The 9,616-nt window shown below is 41.2% G+C and overlaps 1 protein-coding gene across 1 annotated transcript; it reads right to left on the reverse strand.

The window, feature by feature from the left end:
• Positions 1–3,379: 3,379 nt before the first annotated feature.
• Positions 3,380–6,533, reverse strand: LOC102786913 (C-C chemokine receptor type 2-like). Its single transcript, XM_087847905.1, has 3 exons — positions 6,527–6,533; positions 4,864–5,013; positions 3,380–4,655 (listed from the first exon to the last, which is right to left on the reverse strand). The coding sequence occupies exons 1-3, from the start codon at positions 6,531–6,533 to the stop codon at positions 3,754–3,756; spliced, it is 1,059 nt and encodes a 352-aa protein (XP_087704031.1). The 3' UTR covers positions 3,380–3,753.
• Positions 6,534–9,616: the final 3,083 nt, after the last annotated feature.

Below are 9,616 nucleotides of genomic sequence, written 5' to 3' on the forward strand. Positions count from 1 at the left end.
CTTTGAACTTCAGCAGGTTGACATGACCATGTGTGCAGGTGCAGGTCTAAATGCTCTGAGTTGCTACAACGAGTTTGGCTAATTAGATATTTCTGTTTATGTGCAGTTGAACAGGCATGTTTATTGATATGTGCAGTAAATGTATAGTTTTTCTTTGCATGGAACAGTTTAAACTTGCATTTGGGGATGCAGTGACAGACTTTGTCCATTCTAGCAACAGCTGTCACTCATATTCTCTGATTCTTTTATTAACATGCTGTTAATAATTCCCTGCCGGGGGGATGTGAGGTGGGCCAATGAACTGAATCATTTCTTTAACAAGTTTGATTGATCCAGGATGCAGTCTCCAACATTGGCTGCAGACTCACCCACCCCCATTGCTGCTGTGCCACCCCAGACACCATGCACCACAAGGCTCTGGCCTGTCTTTCTCAACCAGCCATGTTAGGAGGGAACTGAGGGGGATTAAAGTCAAGAAGGCAGCGGATCCAGATGGCATTAGCTCAAGCGTCAGGTCTTGCGCAGACCAATTGTGTAAGGGGTGTTCGAGCACATCTTCAATCTGAGCCTGAGGTTGGGGAGAGTTCCACAGCTCTGGAAAACCTCCTGTGTGGTACCAGTATCAAAGACTCCCCGTCCCAAGGACCTCAACAGCTACAGGTCGGTGGCTCTGACTCCCCACCTGATGAAGACCCTGGAGCGGCTGGTGCTGGCTCAGCTTCGGACCCTGGTGAGATCATCACTGGACCCACTTCAGTTTGCCTACCAACCTGGCATTGGAGTGGATGATGCCGTCATTCACCTCCTACATCGTTCCCTCCGTGGACCGGTGGGAGCACTGTGAGAATCATGCTCTTTGATTTCTCCAATGCCTTCAACACCATTCTTCCCATGGTCCTGAAGGACAAGCTGGAGAACTTAGAAGTGGACCATCACCTCACATCATGGATACTGGACTACCTCACTGACCGACCACAGTACGCGAGAACTCAGGGGTGTGTGTCGGACAGGGTTGTCTGCAGTACGGGGCGCCACAGGGAACGGTTCTGGCTCCGTTCCTTTTCACCATCTATACTGCAGACTTCTCCCACAACTCCACTCAGTGCTTTCTTCAGAAGTTCTCTGATGACTCTGCAGTTGTCGCCCTCAACACTGATGGGGATGACAGGGAGTACAGAGAACTGACCCAAGTCTTTGTGGACTAGTGCTAGGAGAACTACCTCCAGATCAACACCAGTAAAACCAAGGAGCTGGTGGTAGACTTCCGCAGGCACAAACATCCTCCACTGCAACCACTTAACATTCAAGGTATGGATATTTAGGCTGTGGATAGCTACAAGTACCTTGGTGTTTATCTGAACAATATACTGGACTGGACTCATAATTCAGATGCCCTTAACACGAAATGGCAGAGCAGGCTGTACCTGCTGCAGAGATTCAGGTCTTTCGGAGTGAAGGGTCAACTCCTGAAGACCTTTTATGGCTACGTCTATACTAGCCCGGATAAAATTAAAAACGGCATTTTCTATTGTTTTCAAGCGTTTCCGAACAGTTGTTCATCCACACTGAAACAATGGAAACTGCTATGTTCCTGTATTGCGCATGGGTGAAATGTAAGACTGCCCTGTCAGCCCCGTATTTACTTTCCGGCTCTTTGAAACCTCGCAGCAAAATGTTGTGGAAAAGCACCGTGTTTTTTAAATGGACTGACAATAAGATGGAGTTGTTGCTGCGAGTAACATAAAAGTACAAAGTTGCAAAGGGGTTGAGAATTAAAGAATTTGAAGAAAAGCTATACAACTGCTGTATAATGCCCTCCGCTATCTTAGTTTAACTGGTCACATAACTGCATCATATGACTAAAATGCATCATCGTTTTAAAAAGTCTCCGTTTATGCAGTCTACACTGTGCTGCGAAATGTATCCACTTTCAAATGTATCCGCTTTGGAGAGCATTTTCAAAAAGCTCTGTTTTCCTTGACAAACAACGCTGTCTCAGTGTGGACAGAAGGCCAAAACGGAGAGAAAAAGATGCGTTTGCGAACAAAAATGTATTATTGTGGACATGGCCTATGACTCTGTGGTGGGTGGCCTCAACTATCTTTTACTTTGTGATCTACTGGGGCGGCAGCATCTCTGCTGGGGACAGGAAGAGACTGAACAGGCTGATCAGGAGGGCCAGCTGTGTTCTAGGGTGCTTTCTGGACCCTGTGAAGGTGCTGAATGACAGGAGAATGATGGCTAAGCTGTGGACAACATCTCCCATCCCATGCAAGAGACCCTGACAGCACTGAACACCTCCTTCAGTGACAGGCTGCGGAACCCACGATGTGGGATGGAGAGATTCCTGTCGTGGAAGATTTCTTTTTCGGATGTATTAATCATATATTTTAATAATATCACATTAGTAGTAGTAATATCACTTTCTCACTTTAGTATAGCAAGAACACTCCTGTCACTTAGTTGCATGTGCACTACAAGTGGGCCTTATGCTGGATCACACGTACATACATGAGGCACTGGGCCCATTTTAATGGAAGATGTTAAATAGATAGTGAGCCTCCTTCTGCCCCCCCATTCTTATTATCTTATCTTATCCTATTGCAGTGGGGTTTTTTTTTCTTCTGTAACTTTGCACTGTCCACTTTCTGCTGTGAAACAACAAATTTCCCATGTGTGGGACTAATAAAGGTTATCTCATCTTATCTTATGAAAATACGAAATCCCCCTTTTCTTTGATGCTTACATGGAACAAACATTGTGTTCAGATTGCTGAACTTTTTAGTCAGGTAGTTTTTGATGCAGCGTCAAAGACCCATCATGTCCTTTTTCCTTTTTAAAAGTGTATGCAAATAATGGGCTTTTTCTTGTTTGTCCTGAAACTCACATTCCCCACGCCAAGGAGGTGGTGTAGTTTTTTCCCCCATTAGCATTAATATAAAATAGAAAAAAGAGAGGCAAAAATGTTTGCAAATGAAGAGTTTATTTTTTGTTCTTTCACATATACTTCTTAAATAAACTGACTGTATATTCAGTACAGCTTATCAGTTCACTGCAAATATTCTTCTCTGAATGAACAATGCACTTCATGACCTTCATCTAATGTAAGTGGAGGACCTGCTGTATCATTTATTGTCTTAACAAAGCGATAATACAAAATCAGGATAGGAGTCAACTCCACTGGCAAGTAGCGACAAATACAAGGAACCATAACATAATAGAACAAAATATATCTCTCTCTATATATATCTATATGTATATGTACACACACACACGCGCGCGCGCGCACACACACACACACACACACACACACACACACACACACATATATATATATATGAAAGGCTGAACATTAAAAAACAGTGTGGAAGTAGGTAGAAATGTGAATAACAGTAAGACAGTGTGCACATCAAGACTGAAATAGTTTTATGCTCTTTTTGGTGTGTTTCTGCAAGCTTGTAAGGCTAAAAAAAGATGTCTGAAGAAGTAAGCAAACTGTTACAGGTTGCTATAAAACAGCAGGTACGGTTTAACAGACCAGCAGGTTTAATTTAACCTGAGCAGAAGAAAGAAGAGCATTCGAGTCAAAGGTGATTAAGATTCTGGGTGAGACTGCAGCCCATGTTGGATACTGCATCCTGGATGAATCAAACCTGTTAAAGAAATGATTCAGTTCGCTTGTCCATGGCATGGTCTGCAGTAATAACAGGGTGAAACATTCATGACAAAATACTTACAACTGCCCTCCACCTTCTACAGTTTAAAAGAAGCAGAGGTGACTTCAGAGGCCCTGGACATAACTGAGCTCCTCCTGAATGAGCTGTCTGTCAGATCTCTGCTGTAACCAGGCATCAACTTTTTCAGCAGCTGCAAGGCTCGTCTCATAAACTTCTCTCCCACAAAAGCATATATGATGGGATTCAGACAGCAGTGAGTGTAAGCTAAGGCTTCGGTCACTTTTATTGACAGCCTTACATTTTTGTACCAGGTTTCATCATCAGGGATTATTTCTTTGTCCAGGAGGAACTCCAGAAAGAGGGAAATGTTATATGGGGCCCAGAGTAAGAAAAATACAACCACTATACAGATGATCAGCTTGACGATGCGGTGCTTCTTTGCTGTCCTCATGTTTACCAGTGTGGGGATGATCCTGGAGTAGCAACCTACCATCACCAACAAGGGAATCACGAGACCCAGCACATTTGTGGTAAACAAATCATAACGCTCCCATATTTTGCTCTCTTCAGGATAGTCACACTCCACTCCTTGGGATTCCTGTTCTTTTGCCTTTCTGAAGATAAAATTCGGTAGAGAGACAAACAAGCTCAGCATCCAAACAAGCACGGTCAGAATGATGGAAGCCCTCTTTGTGCGATAACGTGCAACCCTGTGAGCGTGCACGATGATCATGTAGCGGTCCAGCGTCATGACAACCATGAAGAAGATGCTGCTGAAGAAGCCAGTGTGGTGAGAGCCGGAGATCAAATGGCACATGAAGTCTCCAAAGGTCCACTGGCCCACCCTGGCATAGTGAGAGTAGAAAGGCAGCGTGAAGACGAAGAGGAGGTCAGAGAGAGCCAGGTTGAAGAGGCAGATGTCTGTCAGGTTGCACTGATTGCGATGCTTCACCAGGACACACACCACTAGTCCATTACCTTTGGGAGACAAAACGCAATAAGTGTACCTGTCACACTGTTACATGTTGAACAACATTCTCTCTTTCCCGTTTCATCTGTGTCTTACATACACACATCTACATAGATAGTTAAAAGTCAGCAAGTTGGAAATTCCCAGAAAAGGAGGTCTGTGCAATGTGTAGAAACTCATAATCTCCACAGCATACACACAAGAGGACACACCTACCTATGAAGCCCATGAGGAAAACCAAACTGTAGAGAGTGGTGAGAAACACTTTGTTAAAGTCCTTTACATCACTTAGGTTGGATGGAGAAAAGCCCGTGTTGTTAGAAAGCTCATAGAAATATAGGTAATCTCGGGATTCAGTGTTTTCTTCTGCAGAAAGAAAGAGAAAGATTTACTATTATTATTTTTTATATTAATTTCAGCACAGGCTACGACAGTTAAGGTGCATAACAATATATCAAAGACTTCTTTACTGTCATGGTCCTGGGTCGGTGACCCAGCGCTTTGAGTTTATGATTATTATTTTCTAGTTTATTCTGATTTTGTATTAGTTCTTGGGGTTTGGTTGTCGTGTTTATTTTCCCTACCTGTGTCTCCCTCTGTGCTCTGTATGGGTCCTCGAGTTTTGTGTTGTAAAACAGTCTGTGTGTTTCCTGTTTTACTTTGTAGGTCTGTGTCTCATTATGCCCATTAGTTCCAGCTGTGTCCCCTCCTGTGTGCCATTCCCTTGATTGCTGCTATCTGTATTTAGTGTCTGTGTCTTCCCCTACTCGGTGTCGCGTCGTTAACATCTGTTCATCCTCTTACCTCTACTAGCTGTGTATTCTGCGTCTATGTTCCTAGTGTTTAGTCTCCTGCTCCAGTTTAGTATTTCTTTTCCAGTGTTTCAGTCCTTGGTTCCTCTGTTCAGCCTTTTGTTTGTCTTTTGGTGAGTTTAGTTAGTACGAGGTTTTTCCCAGCAATAAAGCTGCACTTTAAGTTTCACTTCTGTGTCTGAGTTCTGCATTTTGGGTCCACCACTCATGCTTGCCTGCCTGCCACACAGCGATTCATGACATTTACTGCTGTAAACACATGCTGCCGTTAGAGGTTAACTGGATTTAGTTTTGAATGCTCATTGCATCAAAGTGTTAGGTTTGGTTTCGTAATGCCGTTTCAACCCTTATCAAGTGCCAGTTGAATTGCCAACCTATTGCTGATGATATGTTTCTGTTTTAAAGGAGGTTTTCCTTTGCTATGAGCACCACAAATAATCCATTCACGTCTGCTGGTTTGGCCCCCCAGGCAGTTGACAGTGGGGGTGATTTTGCAACCTATTGGTACTCCCTCTTGGGAACATTATCATTGAGCCAAAACTTTATAAAAACAGGATTTAATCTGGAAACTGGTTTTATGAGGATTAAGATTCATTACATGGTATACAACTATAAATCTAGGACAGATTATTTCATTTACTTTGTTTATCTATCTTATTATGATTTTTCATGTAGATTTTTTTTTTTGGCACATTTGAAAGTTTTCTATGCAATTACTGAGATTTTACAAAATTACTATTATAATTATTCTGAAAATAACAGATACATGGTTGGAGATAACAGCAGCTGGAAAAGTCATATTAAGGCAGTGAATAACTTTTATATGTTTTCATCACCTAATAAAAAAAACAACAGTAAAAATAAGATCTCTAGATTAAAGATGAAATTAGAAATCATGAAGTAACGAAGTATTGAAGTTTCAGTCACAGCATTTAGTTTTAGATCTCTGTGACAATGCGTGCAGCCTTGAACACTACACTTTATAACCCAAGTAAATTTCCAAGAACTCTGTAAAACATGACACTTTAAATAGTCTAAATTGTGGATTAACGTTAAAAGATAATTACCTGACATTGTGATATCTCAGTGAAGGCTCTTCCAACCAGGTCCAGTCAAGAATTACACTTCAAGGCTCCCTTTCCCCGTTTACTGATGTGATCCCTTTAGATGTGCAGAAATGAACTAACTATCAAAAGTTCTGCAGTCCCCTATTGATGAGAACAGAAAAGGAAAAAAAGATGTTGCTTCCTGTACGTCCCCAAATCTGATCTTTATCAGGAGTCTGCTCTAAATCTAGACTGCCAGAAAATGGTTCAAAGCAAAACAGATCAAATGGTGACACAAATTCACACCTTCAGAAAATGACTGCACGTTATTTCTTAAAGTGACAGAAAGTTTATTATTATTAATATTGTTACTGATACTATTTTTATTTTTTTTCTCTGTGGACTCATTAATGTACACCACTGTTCAATATCATACACTGTGCACTTACAGGAGCCTTTAGTTGTTATGCCTCACTGTGTTGGACCCACGTTTACCTTCAACAGGTGCTGCAAACATTACTTAGAGATCCAGGATGATTATGTTAGTTTAAATGAATCAACACTCCGAGTCATTCTAACTGCCAGAAATCTCGAAGCACAGGCCGAGGGGGCGGTGTGGCAGCAATTTTTCACACCAGCCTATTAATCAACCAAAGACCAAGACAGACTTTTAATTAATTTGAAAGCCTGATGCTTAGCCTTGTCAACTCAATAAACAGTCTTATTTGTTATCATCTATCGTCCAGCTGGACCTTACACAGAGTTTCTGTCTGATTTCTTGGACTTTTTTTTTATCTGATGTAGTGCTCAGCTCAGATAAAATAATTATTGTGGGTGATTTTAACATCCATGTAGATGCTAAAAATGACAGCCTCAACATGGCATTTAATCTGTTATTAGACTCAACTGGCTTCTGTCAAAACGTAAAAGAACCCACCCACCACTTTAATCACGCTCTAGATCTTATTTTAACATATGGTGTAGAAACTGAACATTTAACAGTGTTTCCTTAAAACCCTCTCCTGTCTGATCATTTCCTGATAACATTTACATTTACAAAAAATGATTACACAGCAGTGGAGAGTAGACTTTATCACAGTAGATGTCTCTCTGAAAATGCTGTAACTAAGTTTAAGAATATAATCCACCCACTGTTATCATCTTCAATGCCCTGTACCAACATAGAGCAGAGCAGCTATCTGAACGCTACCCCAACAGAGGTTGATCATCTTGTTAATAATTTTGCCTCCTCACTACGTACGACTCTGGATACTGTAGCTCCTGTGAAAACTAAGGTCTCAAATCAGAAGTACCTGACTCCGTGGCTACAAACACGTAGCCTAAAGCAGATAACTTGTACGTTGGCGAGGAAATGGCGAAGATCATCATTTAGCCTGGAGAAATAGTTTGTTGCTTTACAAGAAAGCCCTCATCACTGATTGAAGAAAATAAGAACAACCCCAGGTTTCTCTTCAGCACTGTAGCCAGGCTGACAAAAAGTCAGAGCACTGTTGAGCCAACCATCCCTTTAATGTTAACTAGTAATGTGTTCTTGAACTTCTTCACAAATAAAATTTTAATCATTAGAAAGAAAATTACCAATAATCATCCCACAGATGTAATATTATCTACAGCTACTTATAGTACCACTGATATTCATTTAGACTCTTTTTCTCCAATTGATCTTTCTGAGTTAACTTCAATAATTACTTCCTCCAAACCATCAACGTCTATTTTAGATCCATTCCCACAAAACTGCTCAAAGAAGTCCTGCCATTAATTAATGCTTCAATCTTAGATATGATCAACCTATCTCTAATAATCGGCTATGTACCACAGGCCTTCAAGCTGGCTGAAGTTAAACCTTTACTCAAAAAGCCATCTCTAGACCCAGCTGTCTTAGCTAATGTATACTATGTCTCACTATGTGTTAATAGACCTCTCTGCATTAAATCTTGATTGTTATTAATCTCTGGCTCTCTTCCACAGCATGTATTCTGTCCTGTCGCCCCTCCTTGAGCCTGGTTCTGCCGGAGGTTTCTTCCTGTTAAAAGGGAGTTTTTCCTTCCCACTGTCGCCAAAGTGCTTGCTCATAGGGGGTCATATGATTGTTGAGTTTTTCTCTGTATGTATTATTGTAGGGTTTACCTTACAATATAAAGCGCCTTGAGGTAACTGTTGTTGTGATTTGGCGCTATATAAATAAAATTGAATTGAATTGAAATTCTGGTTCCATGCTGACGTGATAGCATCATGCAGTTGCTGTAGATTTTGTGGCAGCACATTCATAAAGACAAACCTCCAGTTCAGCCACATCCCAAAGCTGGTCTGGTGGATTTAGGCTGTGGAAGCCATTTGAGCACATTGAGCTTGTCATGTAAATATAATAGTGTGAGGTTATTTGAACTCACACATGGTGGGTGTTCCTGCTGGAATCAGCCATTAGAAGATTAGAACATTAGAGTGATGAAGAGTTGCACATAGTCAACCGCAATACTCAGGATGCTCAGTTGGTGCTGAGGGTCACAAACGTTTCCATGAAAATATCCCCCACACCATTACACCACCAGCAGCACCATGAATTGTTGATACAAGAAAGGATCGATCCATCCTTTCATGTTGTCTACACCAAATTCTAACATCTGGCATCATGTCCCAGCAGAGGTCAAGAATAATATGAACTGACAACATTTTCCAGTGTTCAGTTGTCCCAACTATGTAGTGCAAACTGCTGCCTCAGTTTCTTGATCTGTTGATCAGAATGGCATCCAGTGTGGTCTTCTTTGGCATAAATAATCACATCGTGTTCATTGTAACTTTAACTGAAATCAACTTTCTTCCCTATTATGATGCTCACTTTAAACTTCAGCAGGTTGACTTGACCATGTCTGCAGGTCTAAATGCTCTGAGTTGCTGCCATGTGATTGGCTGATTAAATATTTGTGTTCATGTGTAGTTGAACGAGCAAGTTTATTGATGTGTGCAGTAAATGTATAACTTTTTGTTTTTGCATGGAACAGTTTAAACTTGTATTTGGGGATGCAGTGACACACTTTGGTTATTTTGGCAAAGCTGTCACTCATATTGTTTGAAACTTTTTTTTAACATACT

The sequence above is a fragment of the Neolamprologus brichardi genome, chromosome 11 (genome assembly GCF_056152115.1).
Source record: "Neolamprologus brichardi isolate AB-2024 chromosome 11, ASM5615211v1, whole genome shotgun sequence".
NCBI classification, from domain to species: domain Eukaryota; kingdom Metazoa; phylum Chordata; class Actinopteri; order Cichliformes; family Cichlidae; genus Neolamprologus; species Neolamprologus brichardi.

What these genes read in the sequence shown, in the direction of transcription:
- LOC102786913 (XM_087847905.1), bottom strand. An exon ending in TTTCCTCATGGGCTTCATAG is followed by an intron (nt 4,656 to 4,863) that starts GTAGGTGTGTCC and finishes TGTCTCCCAAAG; the next exon opens with GTAATGGACTAGTGGTGTGT.